At 45.1% G+C, this 20,708-nt stretch overlaps 1 protein-coding gene across 1 annotated transcript; it reads right to left on the bottom strand.

Moving 5' to 3' along the window:
- Positions 1 to 1,752: 1,752 nt before the first annotated feature.
- LOC109279509 (urea transporter 2-like) lies at positions 1,753 to 8,676 on the bottom strand. Its single transcript, XM_019472564.1, has 7 exons — positions 8,493 to 8,676; positions 8,002 to 8,130; positions 6,713 to 6,905; positions 5,153 to 5,300; positions 4,409 to 4,543; positions 3,398 to 3,447; positions 1,753 to 2,691 (listed from the first exon to the last, which is right to left on the bottom strand). The coding sequence occupies exons 1-7, from the start codon at positions 8,669 to 8,671 to the stop codon at positions 2,515 to 2,517; spliced, it is 1,011 nt and encodes a 336-aa protein (XP_019328109.1). The 5' UTR covers positions 8,672 to 8,676; the 3' UTR covers positions 1,753 to 2,514.
- Between the last annotated feature and the right edge of the window lie 12,032 nt (positions 8,677 to 20,708).

Raw genomic sequence — 20,708 nt, 5'->3', positions numbered from 1 at the left:
AAGCATGATATGCATATTCTGACTGATATACATGTCAAATTACCAAATAACTGTTATTTTGCATGGGGTGACGGGAAGAATGAATTCTCTGGATAGCGTAAAATGAAGAATTAATTCTGAATGATGTGCAAAGTCTTTCTAGTGGCTGAGACATGGCCTTCATCTTTTGTTTTTTTTTCTCTTCTGTGCATATGGTTTCTTTATGGTACTGCCAAAATACCCCTGTTGCTCAGCAACAGCAAGCTCAAATAGCACCAGTCGGAGGAAATCTGCCAATTTACACTGGTCATAAAGCGTGTACTCTTACCCCAGTGCAGATTTTGACATAAGAGTGAAAGCTAGCCTTTGTAGGTTTGCCTCTCTGGGGCACACATTGTCTGGGTGGGGAGGTGTCAGTTCAGACACCAAAAGATACCCTTTTCCATCACAGTTTGACAAATGGAGAGGTGCATCCTCTGGACAGAACATGACCTTGTCTAACCCCAATCTGGGGGTCCGTTCAGCATCTCCCCTAGGAACCAGTCCTCATCTGGTCTCGAGGAGGTTTCCAGCCCCAGAAGGCACAACGCTGTGCCTTCGGCTGATCGTACCTCCCGTACAGAGGCAGACTTTGCACTTGTACGTTTAAGAAGGTGTTGATGCAGCAACATGCCGTAAGTACAAAGAGCAGAAGTTAGAAGTTTCCTAAATATCCCCCCATACATTGATTTCATAATTTTGTTTTCCAACACCTTCTAGACTACTGATTTAAGAGAGAACCTCTCTTTGGAGGAGCTTAGTGATGATAAATAGAGGAAAACTTATACCAAACTCAAAGAAGTATGAGTATTTGTTTTAAAAATCAAATCCACACAATATTATGTAGGTATTTACCAAGTAAAACACAGCAAATGGTACATTTTTACAAGTGATCTCTGGAGTGTCAGTCATACGGAAATACTGTCAAACATCTGAAAACCTAACACTTCACCAGAAAATACTGCCAGCAGTTCATCCCAAATATTTTTCACTCAGATCTTTTTGGTGTTCATAAAAAGACATGGTTTTTTTTTCCCCCAACCTCTAAAATCGGCACTAGCACTATTCACAGGCTACTTTTTATTTCCTCTGCTACAAGAGGAACAGGTTTTGTTCAGCTTTCCCAGGAACGATGTTGCTGCACGTAGGCTAAAGCCAACTGAAGGACCTGAGCACATGGAGGATTTGTGGTGCACATGTCAGCTTCATCATGAGATGAAGTATCTCGATGAGCCAGGCAGAAAGGTGGCTGAGTTAGCACCCATTGAGGTGACCGGCACTGTTGGGTGCAAGGTCAGCTTCCTCCTTCCCTACCCGCAGACCCCGGGAGCCTGTGCGGAGGTGACACATGGCTGGTCTGCTGCAGAGCTCTGCTACGTCCACCAGCCCTCCGACCATCCTCTTCCAATCGCAGTGTGGAGGGAGATGGCAGAGCAGCAAATTCGGCAGCAGACTGGGACAGTGCACCGTTTTGCTGCTTGACACAAATGGGCTGAGGGGGATGGTGTAGGGAGAGAGGTCAAGAAGATCAGCTCAAATTAGTTCTACTTGTGCACCGACTGAACTGAGTCATTTTATTGCATAGGAAAGGGGCAGCAATGACTTTGCTGCTGTCCCCTCCTTTGCTAACCCGTGACCAAGTTCAAGTATTAAGAAAAATCATGAGATCAACATAAAATCATGAAAATTCTTACATTTTTTTGGTAGAAAACCATTCTTTTCACTGGCATTTGCTTTCTTGGCCTTGGGTTTCCAGACTTTTCTCTGCAACTGGGTAGGCCTGAAACATTTTTGTCATGAAAATGTTAGAGCCTAGTGCAAATTAAAACATCCAAAAGCTGGGGCTTATAGACACCCCCTCCATGCCATTAGTGTGATTTTTACCACAAGTCTTGCAAACGTTAGCAACACTGCCTGCAATTTATCTGTGTCCATCTCTTGTGTGATGATTGCTAGTGCACGTCTCTCTCCACCGGGCTCGAGAGATCCTCCAGGCAGAATTCTTCACCACCTATTTTCTACTTGGCAAAGGGTAGTCTTTATTCCACTTCTCTGCTAGTATGAAGCTCTCTAAGACATATCCTGTTGCCATTGTAAGCTGGTTTTAGCCATTTATTAGGAGTCGCATCAGATGCTGAGAGATGCTCTGCTCTTTATTGCTTTACGTCCGCCTGCTGTGACTTGGATTTCACGGACAGATTTTTTTTTTTCCAATTTCTAAGTCATTTCCCCACTGCTTAAAATTCAAGTGTCTTTTCAGGCATACGTGCTTTTAAATCATTACAGACTGGTCTTGGGAAAGGTCCTTCCAGCGCAGCACAGTCCTATCTAATCAGGATAGAAAAAACGAATGTGGTAAAAAAAGTCTCTCCGCTCAGAAGGTGGCGATTTTTTTTTTTTTTGGTCTTTTGACTTTGTAGCACACAAATAACGTTTTTTGGGGAAACATCTTGCACTTTTGCCTTAAATCTGCAAAATATCTCTCCTCTTGGGTCTTTATACCTCACAGCAAGACCTCTGATGTTTCTTCATCTTCAGATAATAAGCTCGGTTGGCTTCTGGATAGGTGACTTTGGAGAGCGGTAGCTTGTAGATGGCAGAGTGGTTTGTGGTTATTAACAGGAAGGTCAGTGCAGACAAGCAAAAAGACCAGGTTCCTGACGGCACCCCAAACTGCAAAGAAAAATACAAACCACCTATTTTCCATGTGTCTGTCTTTCATTTGATCCCCCGCCCCTTGAACAAAACTCAGAGCCAGGCAGCTTGGAACAAGCTTTCTCAAGGAAGAGTTGACTTGGTTTTGCATGGAGTATCTCCCTGGGGAGGCAGGATTTCTTTATGAGATCTTGACATTGTGCATTAACCTGCAACATCTATCAGCTCTGGTGAGAAGGCTGCCTTCTCTTTGTGCATCTGCAGCGGTCTTGGATGGAGATGAGGTAGGAGTGGATGGAGATGAGACAGGAGCGGATACCAGAAGCATTCAGCTTTTCCCTGGGCTGTTGTACTGACTGCCTTTTGGCACTTGGGCAAAGCAATTAAACCAAATTTGAGGTTTCTTTACACATGCGGAGGGCCCTTTTCTCAATTGCTTCAGGCACAAAGTATAGGCATAGAATTATTTCAGAGGTGTTGAGGGCTGAGCTGTGGCAGTTCATGCAAGCTCTGAGGATGAAAAGTGGTAAGTGATGATTGTAAGTGGCCTGTTTCAGTGGGAACCACACCAAGCCCCTGGGCAGACAGTGTCCCCTCTCCCGGATCAGTTCTGCCTTTGGCTGAGTTGTTCTCCGCGTCTTGGTGTTTCGCCTGACAAGCCAGGAAAATATACAGTGTTCAAATCTGTTGTTGGAAACAAGACCTTAGCTGATACACTACTTACCACAGACATCATGTTAGTCACTGTTGCTCCCAGGTAGGCACTGAAGAGCGCTGTGGAAAAGAAAGGTAGTTCCTGGTGAGTTCAGTTGCTCGTGGAGGACAACAGCGAGGACAAACATCTCTCACACTGCCTTAGGTAGCTCAGCCGATGTTTATGACCGTGCCTGGACAGCCCCCTCTTAAAGCTCTTTCCTTTGCACTGTGTCCCCTGCAACCTGGAGCTCATGGAAAAGGCAAAACAAAAAAAGAGCTGGAGTGATGAAAAATGTGACTATGGAAACAGAGGCTTTTGAAAAATGCACTGACGTGGAAAGTATGTAGCTTGATGGATGGGGTTAAACAGGAAAATAACCCTTCTACCCCCATCTCTCCTGCCTCTAGGGCTAGAATGTGGTTCAATGAGATACAAAGCTAAATCTTTTTTATATGAGCACTGAATGAGCAATAGTTTCCCTCCCAGCTCACTGTGATATTGAAATTTCATATGGAATTGCCTTATAAATAATTCTTCAATCATTCTGTGTTGCCTAGCTCATGCCTTTGGTATCCATTTCGATAGACTGGGGAAACTGTACCGTCTAACTACAGATGCGGACTGATTTTGAGCTCCAGTTTTCTCAAAGGTTAGATATGTCCTTCTCCAAAGAAGGAATTTGAGCTGGTATCTGTGATTGGAAAAAACAATATGATTCATCCAGCGATGTTGAACAAACACGATTAACACCTAAAAACTAAGCATGTAATTTCGAAGACCTTATTTAATCAGCGTCCACTGATCGCACCTCTTGTTTTGAGCACAACTCTTGGCTGAAAGCGAAAGCACTGCTTTTATTTTGTCAGGGTACGTTAGAGCAATGGCTCTGACATCCAGCTCCATCATTCGTCAGTCTCGCCTAAGTCCATGTGCCTGTCTAGAGGTGGCCACCTGGCTTCAGCCCACCTCCAGCATAAATGCATCTTGTCTCGCTTCAAAAGGAAACACAGCGGTAGGGAAAATCCGTAGGGTACGTACCACAGGCAATTGCCAGCAAATGTGTCTGCCAGGTGAAAGCGTAGAACATGCCTCCGATCGCAACGCATGAGAGGGAGCTGTTGTAGCCCCACAAGCCGGAGTAGATTTTGCTAAAAGGTGTTGCTAAGCTCAGTGCTGCAAAATAAATCAAAGATGTGTCATTCCTTGGCCAAAGAGATAAAAGCAGCTAGAAATGGCATGAATTCAACTTTTTAGGGCTCTAGCCTGCATACGTACGCCGAATTCTTATTTGTAGTCGTGTTGCTATGGTCTAAGACTAAAGCCGCTTTAATCTAATGCAATCACGGCAGAATTTCCCTGGTGCTGCTGAGCTGAATTTGGCCATACGATTTCAGCAGAAGATAGATGAGTGAACAAGCGTACATGTGAACTCTAAATGCATCCCTGAGGCCTGCACATTTAGACTGATGGCTATGGCTTTTATTAAGCTGCTCCTAAAACCATCAGAATATATTTAGAAATGAAGTATTTCATGATAAAAATTCATTTCAGCCAAAAATACTCTTCTTTCTCCTGAAGATTTCCACCACCATAAAATGAGGTAAGAGAATGGGGAAGTCAATCAAAAGAATTCTTAAAACAGAAGTGTATATATATTTTTTTTTTCCAAGCAGTCATTCTCCAATAGAAGAAACATTTGTTACTGTAAATGCTCCACTATTGCAGTTCCTCTTTTATTCTCCATGCTTTTGTATAAATCTGTGACACAAGTCAAATCCTTACCTGCCAGCATCCCCACTGCTGATCCAATTGCCGCATGCAGACAAATGAGCGGGGAAGAGATAAATAAAGCAATTAGGAAAATTCCTCCAGTCCAGGGGTTATTGCAGCCATAAACCTGACCCACCCCGACTGGAATGGATTGCAGGAGCTGCAGGGATTTAAAAACAAAAAACAAAAAAAGAAAAAAAAGACAATTTTTTATCAAAAACAAAAAAAGAAAAAAAAGACAATTTGTTATCTGCTTTGTAATGTCTTTTTTTTTTAAAAAAAAAACCCTTATTTTTCTTGGCCACGTTCGTGTTCAGCATTTGTTGGATGCAGTCTCTCTTTCTGGACTGTAAGTGGAAAATTTGAAAACTTCTCGGGAGACAGCAGGGCCATTTCCACAGGGTTTCCCCTGAAAATGAATCATGCCTTGTTCCCTAGCCATGAGCTCCTGTGCAGGGTTTTTGCTCTAATATCAAAGGTAAATGTCTTTTGCGAAAGGACTTGGAAAGGTTTGCTCATCATCTTTACAGGTGCTGCTGACTTGGCCATTTTTGCCTGCTGTTATGGAGCATGTCAGTGAATCTAGGAAATGGAAGTGCTCGGGTAGATGATGCCTTTGAGAAGATATTCGCCTCTGAGTGGGCAGATCTGAGGATGAAATGGCCAATAATGGCTTGGCCAGAATTACAAGACTTCACTCAGGTAAGGCTATATCCCTGATGTGTTTATAGACCTGAAACTTCCCTGGGATTCACCAGGAATACGAATGAGAGTTGCTGGGTTGGTGGGACAGAGCCCAACCCGGTTACAGCTTAGAGATGGTTTTAAGACACTTTTCATCAAAATGTTGTGTTCCTTCACGTGGAACAGTCCATTTATGGTCCCCATAAAATTATGCACCATGGTAAACATTCTTTTAGAAATGTCACTCGTGTGGATTGCTATTTAGTGTCAATTAACTTCCTTTTCTTAATTACTCCCTGGGCACCCTTCAAAATAGTCCACTGAGCCTTAGGGGAAAGCTATTATTCTAGTATCTATGTTGTTTACCACGCTATGCAGGAGAATAATTTTTTTTGTTGTTTGCTTTAAAGGTCCCACTTGAATATTAACTAAAAATATGTGAATATGTGCCTGCACCCAAGTTTGTAACCATTCTTCCGTAGTAGATGCATCCATCAGAAAGATGCAATTTTAAAAACACAGCACTCTTTACGTGGAAAACTAAAATTAACCTGTGAGTTAACTGGTAGTCTCAGCACAACCTTATCTATGGGGCGCTGATCAGTATATACGCAGTAATGGGTAATTAGATTCGAGAGAAGAATCTTTGAAGATTATAATTTAGATCCAACTGTAAATAAAAGATACCAAATGCCAAAAAGATTCTTATTTTCAAGCTATCGAAAATGTCAATTCCTAGAGTAAACCTTTATGTTTTGGATAATAGCTATCTTATAAATGCAATTTTGTATTGCCGGGCCATAATGCAGTACCATAAAGGAAGATAATATGGTTCTATAGTGGTTTTCTTTGTAAATGGAGAAGGCTGTTATCTTTAGGGCATCCTACCATTGGCATTTCAGCATCCGTCCATGTGATGTTTGGTGTTGCTGTTGCAGGCTGAATGACAGTTGTAGGGAAGAAGTAGTTATGGGGTCCTGACGCAGCCAGATAGAGGGTCAAGGCCAAGTTGAAAGGCAAGGTGAAAACAGGCAGATCCCACTTACAGAAGACTGAGCCTAAAGCGCTGGTGAAAACAGGGCTAAAAGAAGAACAAAATGGTCTCGCTAGGAGCTTGTCAGCTAGGCAAAAAGAAAACCACAACAAAAACAACAACTGCAGGAAATTAACTCTATTTTTTTTAAAAAAAAAAGCTGTTTAATTTCCTCAGTCTTTCTGATAAAATCAGAATGCTAGGGTCACTCAGTAAATTTCCTACCCTTCCCAGGGCAGTTAGCAATGTACAGATTCCTGTCATATTATGCAATATATGAGGTGAATTTGGTGACCGTGAAGGAGCCAAGATCCTCCGCTCATGGGGAGGACCCAGTGATTTAATGGAGTTATTCCACAGCTCAGTCTCAGTGTTTACTTTTTTTTTTTTTTCAGTACTTGAAGCGGACTGAATTTAGGACGCCTGTGCCAGGTCTGAGTGAACTGCGAAGGTGGCTGTGTGTCCTTGTTCAAGCTTAAGGATGAGAAGTAAAGGCTGACATCAAAGTTGTGCTTATTAAAGTGAGTATAACACTACATGAACTTCAGGCAGACAGATGATATGTGTGGTTTCGCAATCTCCAACTAGACATTTGGGGGTGAAAGACCAGCTTTCAAAATTTTTGCTGTCCAAATACCTAGCAGATTATGGTGTCATATACACGAGTAAAGTATTGCTAGTTGTTTGTTTTCATTAGCACCAACCATCACTTCTTGGGACCACTGAACAGCTTCTGTGTCAGGAGAGATAAATTTTCATGACATTTTTATATGGTGGCTTAAATAGATGAAACACTTGTGGTTGATGGTGGTAGGGAATGGTTAAAATAATGTTCCTCTCGAGACAAAAATGAATCGACGCATCGCAGCAATATGGCTAACATTTAGGGCATTGAATTACATATGATCAGCCATCGATTTTCCTTTTCCCCGTTGGGTTTATTTGTGATTATGTGGGTATTTTATTTGTTTTGGGATTACATTTGAGTTAAAAGTGCAAATAATGATACAGATTTAGTAGCACATATGTGCCAGTTGTGTTTTTTTCCCACTGTAGTCTGTATAGTGCATAAAAACACAACAGTTCAGTCTCAGTGTGGGGACACTGGGACTGGAATAAGAAGCAGAGGAGCCATCCGACTTACCACGTCACGGACACCAGTGCTACCGGCAGCAGAAGCCACCAGTGGTAGTCTCCCTTAGCAGAGAAGACGGCCATGAGCAATCCCACCAAGACGCCGTTATAGCCGTACAGGCCTGCTGCAATGGCTGATCTGTGTGAAAGAAACAACCATCTTGAAATCTTCTCCCCGGCGGGTGCTTTGCTCGCATCACCCCCTCCCTCCCCATGCAGTCGTGACTCTGTGTGATGACGGCCTGCCAAGGCTCGTGCACCGACCTTCAATTTTACATGCTTGAGTCCCATGTCCTCTCAGCCCCAGCTACCCCTTCTGCAGTTACATCCAGTGTACCTTTGCATCAGATGCAGCTGGTGGGAAGATCTGTTTGGTCCTACCAGACCAGATACATAGCCAGCGAAGGCTAGATACGTGCTTTTCATCCATGTCACTTGTTTAACACGTAAGTCAGCATTGAAGTGACAGTCTGGTTTTGAAGGGGAAAAGGATGAACTTACCTGTCCTGACCCAGAATAAGTGCTGTTAAAGTTGAGACAACTGTTCCTAAACAGCCTGTGAGTGTCCACCACGGGTTCTGCACCAGGAAACCAGCCACTACGATAAGCCCACTGAGGGGATTGTTGACAAACATCACCTGAGATATCCCACGCAACACCCAGTCAATAAACTGGATCATGAGAGGTTTATCTGGAAGAGATCAAATGAAATAATAATAATAAAACACCCCAGAATGCACAGATGATACTTATTCGGGATGGTTTTCTTGAAACTCAGGGAGAGTTTTGGCACCTGAACTTGGCAGCACGACTGAAGCAATGAATCAACAAGACTGTAAAACCTGACTGGGATTTATTATGGTCTATCCTGAAGTCTTACAGCTGGAAAACTGAGATGAACAGTGTGGTTGCCAGAGTCCCCCGTTATAAAGTACCCTGGACCAGTTTCATATGAACTGGCTAATTTATGATGTCTGTGCCTCAGATGGCAAATCGCGTGTGTATCCCGTTGCTGATTTATTATGGGGACCAAACACACTTACCTATGTGTAATTTAACTTCCCAGTGGCATTAGGCTTGACAGAAACTGCTCAGCTGAAAGGACAGGGAGCGTTATGAAGAATGGCAGAGCACAGAATAACCATCCCAGGTTATGTTCTGTGGGACTAAATGCGCTTTGTACATGGCATGTTGGAGGTAAATGTCACCTCAGTCATCCTCAAGATTTAAGCAATATCTGGATCTCTGCACATAGCTGATTTTTTCCTACAAAATGGAAATAAATCAGGGCAGAGGTAGTTTCTGTAATGCTTCAACTTGAATCACATTACTGAGAAGTTAGTTATTACTTCTTTGATGTAATTCTTCTTTGGAATCCCCTAATTAGTCATGATGAAGTAGCTTTACCTTTTAGCCAGGCTCCAAATTCCTTCATGTCTCCAGTGATGTACCCAACAGCTCTGCAGACTCTCTTCCCAGCTTTGCTCAGTGGATTCTGCTTTATTGGCTTTCTTTTCCCCTTGGTTTCTATCTTGACATCAACACTATTTTCCATGTTGATATTCTGACCCTTTGGTAAAATTCAAGGGGGGGGGGGGGAAGAGAGTTCATTACAATGCCTCTTACTGATCCCTGTTTATTCTCTCTACCACATATTATTGCTCACCACGTGTTATTTTGGCGCCAGAAAGAAGAAAATCCTTACTCTGAACACCTGATTCTCATGTCTCCATGAGCACATTCTCTCTTCATGTTCTCTTGGGACCCTGCGCTGTCCTTTCAGATTTTCATGCAGTCACAGATTTGAACACCAGAAGGAACCACTGAGCCTTGTATCATAGTGGTATTTCACCTGATTTTAACACCCTGTTCAGCTATACCGTATTTTCTAGAAATCAAGCAGCTCTTGATTTAAAGGGTGACTTCAAGAAGAGCAAGACAGCATTAGGAGACACTGGCTTCACAGAAGTTAAAGCTTACCTCAAGATTCAGATTGATAGAAGATGAACACGGAAGTTGGTAGAAGTTGAACCACCATCTAGGAAGCTGCTTCAATGATTAAGTTTCCCCTGCTGCTTAACCCTTATTTCCAGTTTAAAATTATCCATCAGCCGTCAATAATAGGTACCTAAAGTTAGCTTTATGGGTCTCGATACAGTCACCTGCTGGGATCAGCTCAGCCTTTCTCATGAGCATGGTCTTAGCTTGAGGGTTGTTCATGGTGCCTTGCTCCATTACTCACATACATACAAACAATACAGAATTGTACTTTTAGCCGCCCCATCTTTAGAAGTACCCAGCACTGATTTAAGAGCTTAAAGGCCAAATTCAGAGTGCTTGCTTTCCATTCTACCTCAGCCATGTTGCCGCCTTCTCTCTGCCGGTTGCCCAGTAGGGTGACGTGGTCTGCACTGGCCTTTGCTCTTCAGCATAAGACAAGATAGGAGACCACATATTGGGACCTGTAGTAAGAAATACTCAGGGACTAATGAAAACACTCTTATTAAATTTAGCAGGCACTATATCAAGACTTAAATAAGGTAGGGGTGTTTAGGCCTAAATAAGGTGTTTGGAGCATCCATGCAGGGCTGGCAGAGATGGGGTCCCTTATGAGAGACATGACCTTTGGATTAGGAGCTGCTGGAATACCCTTTGGCACCTCATCCAGCTCTAGACAGCTTCATTCAGGCATGTGGATCAGAGACTTACACCTAACTGTAAACACTGGAGTTTAAAAAGTGTCGTATAGCCAATTCATTATTTGTTCAAGGGCCTATTCTCAATATGAAATCAGCAAATTTAAAACAGCCAAACCTTTCCCTGGAGTGTATTCAGTTTCCTGAAGAGTAGGATTAATTCTTGGTAATTCTCAAGACAAAGAAAACACAAGACAAGGTACCTCGTTGAGTGAATACAGAACCAGAACTGCTTCAGGTCTCACTGGTGAGTAACAGCTTGTGCAAGAAGTAAAGAATTTAGGTTGTGAGTTAATAGTCTTAATAAGATGATACAAGCACGTAATTATTGGAGTTAGTCCTTGACTCACTTGCAACTTCAGTAAAAGCCTTCTTGGCAGCTGGGGAAGAGAATTCGTACTTCAGAAATACAGGTGGCGAGTACTTAAGCTAAAGCAGCCTCACCCCTGGGCATTACACTTGCAGACCCAGACACGTGGTTAAGCAGCTCTGAGTCTTTGTGGAGGAACGGCTGGTTAATGTACATCCTGGCCAGTTTCTTACCGTATGCTATTGGTAGGCTGATGGTGACATTTCAGGAAGCAGTAAATATTTGCACAAATAATAAATAGACATTTTCGGCCTTCTGGAAGGGCCCTGCTAATGCAAGGATAAGTTCCACGTGAAAGAGGGTGAAGACAGGACCAGTACGTAGAAGAGTGTTAAATTTGACTGTGTAGGACACGAAGGCAAGGAGCTTAACTAGAAGAGGAAGAAAAGGACGAGAATGTTGCTAGGGATGGTGTCTCGGTGCTGGAAGGCTTTTTCCTGGCTCAGTTATAATTCATTACCTTGATTCATTAACCTTCGCTTCTCTCATATTTTATTCTGAAATAATGGAATAAGTGAATTGGATGCACTTTCAGTTAAATCAAAATTTCCAGCCAAGATAAATGCTCTTCATTTGGTGAAAGTGCATTTACATTTTCAATTTAAAGAATCTTCCTCTTTATGTAACTTAGGCTTTCTCTGTTGCTAATCCATAAAGTCAAGGGCTATTGGAGTTGCATTTGCAGAGTGATGTTGTGTGTCCTGTGCTAGCATGCCTGGTATGTTTCCCTGCATGCTGAGTGAGGAGCTGTTTGCACCGCAGGAGTCTGCAGCGTGGGATGAAATGTGCATGTGAAGAAGTATCGGAGTCACTGTCTGGTCCGCTCACACAGTGGAGAAGAAAATGGGTCAAGTTGGAGGCCCTAATTAATCAAAACTTGATGAATTGCTTTGCCGTAGGAAGGTACTTAAGGGCATACTTAAGGCAGTACTGCACGGTGCAAGTCTGAGGCTGCAGAACTCCTTTGCTTTGGGTTTTCATGGGCAGAAATGAAGTCACCTAGATGCACTTGGCACAGCAAAAAGACCAGGTGACCAGGTGAGTCACTTCTACCAACCTGGCTTGAACTTCACCCCCGATGAAGGCTGCGTCAAAGCCCTGCGTACCTGTTCTTCCAGAACATTCAAAATCACAGTGATCGGGGGTGTGATCTGGCCAGCAGCGTTGGTCAAACTCACGTTCGTTATGTCCCTGTCTATCAAGTGATGTGTCTCTCTAGAGAGGGATCACATGAACTTCGGTTCACCTTCCCTATAAGCTTACATATACTAAAGGGGAAGGGAATCGTTACGAAACACCCCCATCACCTGCAGAGCAGCCTGGTATGTAATGGGTAGGCTAAGAGCACTCTTGGTTTCAGGTGGGGTCTTTACGACACCGTAAAGACCCAGATTCAGTCCCATGGGCTTCACTGCCACCCCAAATCACATCCCAGGCTCTGCGTGAGGGCTGCCTCCTATGTGCGGTGGTTCAGCTATCACCACAGCCGTGAGGCTTGTCCCATCCGTCCAGAAACGCAGGGCACGAAGGACTTGCACCGCTACTACTTGGTTGTCCAAAGATAGTGTAAAGGAGCAGGGAACCACTTGGAAACTGGCACCAGCATAGAATTTTTTGGGCATTTTTAATAATTTTTGACATTGTAAGAAGCAGTAGCTGCCATATATGCTCAGATTAACAATCTGCTAACACATTACCTTGTTTTAGGGAGTAGGCAATAGCAGCTATTTAAGAAAGGACAGAAGACAAACAGTGTGTCATCCCAGAATAAGGGAGATGCTCAGAGAATTTTAAGACAGCGATGTTTGAATTTTAATTCAAGCTGAAGTGTGTGTGTTCTGAGGGGGATTACATGAAGGCCAGTCTACAGCAGGTCTTTCGCAGACCTGCTATTGAAGTTATGTTAACGTGGTTTTCAGTCAAAGCGGGCTTTTTTTCTTAGTGAATGAAGGAAGGAAATGGAAATAATTGTGAAAGGACTATTCCATTGGAACAGACTGCTTGGCTTCTGCAGGGGGGCAGGATTTAAAAAAAAAATAATTATTCCTTATTTCTATTAGTCTGGGAAAGTGTTTTTTCATCTCGGATTCTTAACTAATGACTGTGCAGGTCCTGCTCTCAGACACACAGCTTGAAGCGCGCTGCCTGATCTCATGTCTGTTCTGGAGAGGTGCTCCAGGCAAGCATTTGGTAGGAAATGCAGTGCGGGCTCCCGATGCTGGTGTGTAACTGGTGTGATACAGGAGCAGCAGCAGGACCCAGGCAGAGCAAGTCTGAACGTGGTTTTCATCTCTGTGGTGCAAGGACTGATTTGTGCTCTGCTGCGAGTGCAGAGGAACTATTTAAAACTATTTTCCCATGGTGTACCGTGGAAAGTGAGAGCTAGATTTGGGGCACTGCTGCTTTTCCCCAGCGATTCCAGGTGTTTGCTGCCTCCCCTTGCCTAGATATCTTTGTGCTGTTGGGTAATATCTCTCTGCCATCCTCGCTAAGAATGCTCACGTGAGCAAGAAGGAAAGTTTTGCAGCTAAAAGTACCTAAATACTTTTGCATCAGCTATGAAATGGAACCCGTGAGAATAGAAAAATAAAAAAAAAGATGTTTTTCTTGCATGAAAATTAAATCATTACAGGGCCAAGAAGCTAATCTATTGTTTTTTTATCATCTTTTCAGAGTTAATAAGTGTCCTGTAGCAAAGAGCTGATGTTATGCAACTTCATGTCTCCCTAAATCAAGTTCTCTTCCACTTGCGTACACTTCTTCCACGTCACGCCATACCTATGGCATCTCAGTAATGCCTCGTTAAAGCGGCAGCGAAGCAGACTCCGTGCTGGTGCTGCACTCCTGCAACATCTGGCCTGCAAATACTTTTTTATTCACTTGCTGAAATTGAGACAAGCCCAGTCACACATTCATTTTGTGTTATGCTTGGTAAGAGTGGTGCTGTGCTTGCAGCTGGGGAAGGAACAGAGGCTTTTATTTGGCTAATTGTTTTAATACTCACAGGTAATAGTTATTTCCGAGCTAGTGCCTGTGTTGGTAGGTGTTGGGCTTTTATCTCTGAAAATGCAGCAGTTATCTAGTACTTTCTCTTCTTTCTGGATTTTACGTCTCTCCCTGACAAAATTCCAGTTATTCTGTAAATCAAGAGGATTTAAATTACCGTGTGGTATTTGTTTGTCCAAGGAACTGCTACAGCACAATTACAGTCATTGTATCTTGCATTCTCTGAATTGTTGCTGTGAAGTGTGTGGGCAGCCAGCTCTGTGTGCAGCATGTTTTTAGAGGAATTCCTGCATCCAAGTACAATAGGAGGAAAGGGCCGGATTCTCAGCAACTCTGATTCCAGCATAGCCTGTGCAATGTTACCAGGGGTTTAGTAAAGCTGGGGAAGTATAGTGTTGTGTTACATATAGGAACATACGTATGCACAAGCACACTCCCCAAAACAGAGAGGTTATAATGCACTTGACCCTCACTGAAAAAAAAAAGTTCAGGTTTTCCCCTAGAAGATACATTTCAAAGCATTAGTTCAAAAGAAAGCTCATGCCTCAGATTCAAATATTCATTAAGCCCATTCGCAATTCAATTTTCAGAGATCTGTCTCTCGGGGACAGAGAAATCCAGAGATACTATCACATTAACTGCATATTATTACTATCTGGGCATTTTTCATTTTGCAGAATAGAAAGGCAGTAAAAGGAGATGTTAAAGAGTTCCAGGGTTTTTTTCTTTCTTTTTTTCTCAAAGGTTCAGCCAACTGGGCTAAGTAGTACTAATAAATCCTCACCCTGCGAGAAAATTCTCAGTAATTGAAATTCTTGTGACACCCCCCAACCTCTGTGCTCCTCTTGAGCCTTAGCTGCTCTCCCTCAGGAGGACTGATCAAATGCTGTTTGCTAGGTGTTTTGGGGGAGAAGGAAGATCCAGGTAAGTCAGTAAGTCAGTAACAGGGTGCATGTTTATTGCTGTGCATTAAAAGGAACGAACGGAGTGCTCTTACCTCTCCGATGAGTTCAGGGGCAGCTGTTGCTTTGCTGGCTAGGACAGAAGGAAAGCAGGGCTAAGAGACTGGGGAAGAAAATGCCCCACCAGCTTATATAGGCTAGCATGGCTCCTGTCCTGATATTACTAATTAGTTTGTTTCTCCTCCCACTTGGTGAGCTCCAGGCAAATGTTAAGAAGGTTCCCTCTTGAATTCTCCACCTTTCCTCTCGCTCTGTCCTTGGTCTCTTGCCAACATCCTCTCCAAATGTCCTCTTCCCTGCTGCTTTTTTTTTTTTTTTGTTTTGTTTTTTAACTAACTCTCCTTTAACTCTGTCCTTTCTCCTCCTCCACCACTTAAAAGGACTCAAGGCTTCAAAGCGGACTCTTGGTATACCTGAGCTCGACCTCTCTGGCATTATTCTCCTTATCCAAGACAGCTCAGCATCCTCCCCTCTCAAAACACTGACCTGGGAGTGTGCATCACAGCGTGTCGTGTTCAGCAGCCTGTCGAGTTTTCCTGTTTCTGGGTAGTTTTTGGAGGCACTATTCTGTTAACACACTGGAGTGAAGGATCTGGTGACCTGTTGTTTAATTGCTTTTTATCAGTTATTTGAGAAATTCAAGGGGTATTTTTCCTTCTTTTTCTAACCTGGCCTCCCTGCCTCGCTGGAGGAATCTGGAATATCAGAAGTGTGGCATATTTGAGAGGTTTATAAGGCTGTGAAATCGCTGTGAAAGGCAGAGAAGAGGCTTAAGAGGGAAGTCTTGAGAGAGTGAATTATAGGAGAAAGGGCAGAGAAAAAGCTAGTGAACTGAAAGAACCTGCTAGGCTAATTTAAACCACAGTTTAATTCACTTTAGGACTCTTTTACAGTGATGGCTTAGAGAAGCAACCCTGCAACTTCACCCGAGTGCTGGAGCGAATGGCTCGTTGTTGAACCAGAAACCATCTAGCTTTATGACTTTGCTTCCTCCAGCCCTGTGGAAACAGCCTCAGCATCTACATGAGCTGGAGTGATGTTATTCTCACCGTGTTCGTTCCCAGGCTGCCTGTCTTTTGACGGCGATGTTTTTAACAGGAGACTGCATTCTTTTCCCCCCCGCTAAGAGTAGGGTTTCTGATAGTGGTTGTCAGCTTAGTATTGCCGCACGAGCAAGGCTTCCTCTCATCAAACAGGCACCAGCCTCAGTGTCATTTAAACCCGCATCTTTTCTGCTCTCTGTGAAAGGGATGCAGCGCAGGGGGCAGGCAGGATTCGCTGTCGGGCTGCGCTGCCTCCAACTGCGGAGCGATGCGGTGGCTCTGCAGGCTCAGCAGCCGCCTTCCCCCTCCAGGGAACCAGATTCAGGACCGCCCTGTCCAATTCTGGTGCTTTAAAGAGGTCGTTGAGATGTTGGAGGGGATTCAGAAAAAAGCCACCGGGTTGCAGGTCTGTGATGGATGTCTTGGGGCGATGCTTTGTTGAGCTTATCAAAGAGCTGGTTAATAAGTAACAGGATCACAGTCTGCTGATGCCTACGTGGGAATGAGGTCCCTGGCAGCAGCCTGCTCTGTGAACTAGAGGCAGAGGAGTGATGTTCTCCACCGCCACGTGACGGGTTCATTGGATCACAGGGGCAGCCAACTATGGGGAGGGTTTAACTACTGCAACAATTGCCTTAGGGAATCCCCGAATTTCCAACAATTACTTTCCAAAAAGGTCTGGGCCAGATCCCAGATTGAGTGCTGGAGTCAGGTGCAGGAACGCCTGCCCGGGCTGTGTGCTTTAGCCAGCCAAAGCAGTCCTGGTTGCTTGAGGATTGAGATTCCATATAGGTCTGGTGCAGAAGGGTAGGAACAGTAGAAAACCTCCCAGTGTAACTCAATCCATGCCGAGTCAGGTGCCCACTTCTAACCTCCAGTGCTGAGCACTCAAAGGTGTAGGTTTCTGCTCCTGTCTTTTGGGCTTTGGGATTCAAGGTGGGGAGACTGAAACAGCGGAGGCCGTTCCTCGTCAAAAGGATCGAGATGTGCCATGTGCCTGTTATGTAGCTGTCAGGTATCATCTGCCTGGGAGCGGGCCACCAGCTCTGAGTGAGCTCTGGGTAACCATGTAATGATGTGCAAACTGAGCATGCAGGTAACACTTACAGGTGACTAGCGAGTTGCCTCTTGATTTTAGGCACGTGTGAAGACCACTCTGGTGCTGAGGACAAGGCAGCTGGGGTTGGTGTCTGGCACCTAAGTTCCGCATCATTTAGGTGAGCTGAATCCATGGCTTAACTCATTGGCTCTCAGCTGGTGAAGCTGGTTGATGCGTTTCTTCTGCCTGCTGTGCTCTGCAGGAAGGTGGCTCTGAGAACGCCCCTTGGACCGAGCCCAGTGGTTGATATGGTGAGAAGAGGGGTTGGTGGTCGGATCCTAACCAGACCTAGTACCCGAGCTGTCCCAGAGAAATGCCTGAATGATCCCTGACTGTGTTAGCTCGCCAGGCAGGAGCTGTCTACCTGCGTTAGCTGGGTACAGTGCTTGAACTCGTCAGCTCTGCCAGGAAAGACTCTTATGGCCCTAATCCAGCTTCACACGCTCTGTCTTCGTGCCTCTCTCAAGGCTCAGTGGCCTTCAGGAGGTGCATTGAAAACCACTTGGTAGCAGATTGCCATTATACTTGCTGGTTTTGGCTGTGCTCCTCGGCTCAGGTTGCACTGCAGGGATTAGGTCTGCCCAGGGAGCTGCATCAGGTCCTGGACTCCAACAGGTGCTTTAAAATGATGTAAATCCACGTACAGAGCTCTGCAGATTGCTAAAACTCAAGTCCTGGTCTGCCTTTGCTAGGTTGGGCTGTGGATGTCTGAAATGTAGCCAATGTATACGGGCTCCTCGTCATCCCTCATTGGTGGGGAAATCACTGCCAGGAGCTGAGCTCCTGTCGCTGGGCACCACTGAGAAGAGTCTGGCTCTGCCTTCTTTGCTCTCCCCATCAGATATTTGTACACATGGATAAGATACCCCTGAGCCTTCACTTCTCCAGGCTGAACAGTTCCTGCTCTCTCAACCTCTCCTCGTATGACAGGGGCTCTAATCCTTTAATCATCTTTGTGTCCCTTTACTGGTCTCGCTCGGTGTCCCCCCGTTTCTCCTGTACTGGGGAGCCCCAAACTGGACACAGTATCCCAGATGTGTCTCACCAGCGCATAGTAAAGGGGAAGGAAATAAAGGATCACCTCCCTCGATCTGCTGGCAATGTTCCTCCTAATACAGCCCAGGAAGCTGTTGGCCACCTCTGCTGCAAGGGCACGTTGCTGGATCATGGTCAACTTGGTGTCCACCAGGACCCCCAGGGTCTTTTCTGCCAAGCTGCCTTCCAGATGGTCAGCCCCCAGCATGTGCTGGTGCATGCAATTGTTCCTCCCCAGGTGTAGGACTTTGCACTTCTCCTTGTTGATCTTCATGAGGTTCTTGTCAGCCCATTTTTCCAGCCTGTTGAGGACCCTACGGATGGCAGCATGCCCCTGTGGCATATCAACCACTCCTGCCAGTTTTGTATCTTCCCCAGATTTGCTGAGGGTGCACTCTACCCCATCACCCAGGTCATTAATTAAGACGTTAAACAGTTTTGGCCCCGGTATATATTACCCCTGGATTATAGCACTAGTGACTGGCCTCTGGCTGGACTTTGTGCCACTGATTACAACCCTCTGGGCCCTTCCATTCAGCCACTGTCCGCCTCACTGTCCACTTATCTAGCCCATACCTCATTAACTTGTCTATGAGGATATTATGGGGGACAGTGTCAAACCCAAATGATGCTCCGAAACTGCTCCAGTGACTGAGGACCGTAGGATGAGGGACCTCTGCAGCTCACCTGGTCTAGCCTCCTGCTGTAAGGCTGACTATGACTGAACCCACCATTTCACTTCCAGAATTTTTCCCAGTCTGTGATTTCCCTGGAGGGGCATGGAGAGGTGGGAATGGAAATGGAGGTATGGCAGGAGGGGGAGATAACCACATGGTGTATTGAAAGAGAGTGAGGCTCAGCCCATGTGCTGGCTGAGGAGGCAGCTCCTCTGGTCGGGTAAGGGTTGAGCCATCCTGGAGGCAGGACGGAGGTGCCTGGAGGAGCAACATCAGCAAGTCTGTGCCCATTGGCATCTGTGGCCACGTTGCTTTTCATCATCTTGTTTTTATGAGCAAATGCAGAGTGGAAAAATTTGTTTCAGCACAGAGAACCAAGGGGTCTGTCACAACCTTGCACTTGTTTCTTGAGGGAAGTAGTTCTGGGTTTATACAGAGTGGACCAAAAGCCAAGCTGGTGTGGGCAGCTTCTATCCCTTCATTTTGGCCTGTAAAAATCCTGTGACATTCCTTTGTGTGACAACTGGATGGCATTTCTTCTAGCTAGTGGCTATCTGGATGGCTGGAGCGGAGAGCTGTCCGGCTCTGGTATGCAGCTCCCTCTCGTGGTATGTATGCCACATGTGCAGTTATGGAAATCACAGCAAATATTCAGACACCGATTTTTAGAGGCTCGTAAACAGCAGTTCCCTGGCCCTGGCACAAAGCTCCCCATGCTCTGAGCTTGTGTGAGGCTCTGGATACTGCTGCTGATGTACGCTGCCAAAATAAACGGTTCCCCTAATGCACGCACATCACTTCCCTCCCCTGCCCATCTGCTCTGGAGACCCGCTGTCCTTTCTATCCAGCCTGATGTGCTCCCGGGACTCATCTTCTCAGTTCATGCAGCTGCAAGAGTTCAAAACTGCTGTCTGGAAACCCACTGGGATAGGAGTGGGGCAGGAATTTGCAAAGAGCGGGCTGTAAATGATTTATGGCTAGAGTAGGGTGTAAAAAAGCTCTACGCTGTCATGGAAATTAGGTGCCAAGTTTAGGCAGAGGTTCAGACTCTCTTGCTGTAGGCTGATGCTCTAAATACTGGAGTGCTGGGTTAGCAAACAACTAATCTCTTTTAGTTGCAGATTTTTCAAGATATTTGTTTAAAACGTTGCTGCTCGTGGGAGTGAAGAATTGCTTGGAAGTGAGCTAGCTGGCCAAGCCAACACATGCCAAGGACTGCACTGGTGGTTCAGCACCTAGGTGATGACGAGCTGCCACCTGGCACCATTCCATTCATTAGTGTAGATGTGGCCGTGGTGTCCAGCACAGGAAATGTCCCTGAGACCCCAAGAAAGACCAGGTAGTCATATCTCTCATGAAACCCAAGGAAATACAGGTCAAAGAAAAGCCAAATGCATTCATCTGGCTGGTTCCCCTTGTTTGGATTTGTGTTCCCTGCCCTTTTTCCAGGCAGCACTATCACTTTTCTTATCAGCAATGGCCATTTCTCTAGGCTGGCCTGGATGCCTGTGGAAATGAGATTGAGTTGCAAGCACCCATGGGACCGCCACTGGAAATCGTTCTTTTCACCATCATGATCCTACCTCCAGTTACCTACTGTGGCAAACTGCCTCCCAAGATAATGCGCACTTTGGCTGGAAGACACTGGCTTCTAGTATGGTTGTCTTCAGCTTCAGCCACCTTCAGATCCTCTCCTCTCTCTCTGTTGTGTGCATCTATTCTGGAGGATGGAGTATCGGTTCTGCCTGGCTCTTGGCATGGTCCTGTTTGTTTCTTTGCGCTGGGACTCAGGAGTTGGTGGTGAACAAAGATCTCCACTTCACACCATG

The sequence above is a fragment of the Aptenodytes forsteri genome, unplaced genomic scaffold (assembly GCF_000699145.1).
Source record: "Aptenodytes forsteri isolate BGI_AS27 unplaced genomic scaffold, ASM69914v1 Scaffold36, whole genome shotgun sequence".
In the NCBI taxonomy this organism is placed as follows: Eukaryota; Metazoa; Chordata; class Aves; order Sphenisciformes; family Spheniscidae; genus Aptenodytes; species Aptenodytes forsteri.
The sequence above is the reverse complement of the archived record's forward strand: the minus strand, read 5'-3'. Positions and strand labels throughout refer to the sequence as shown.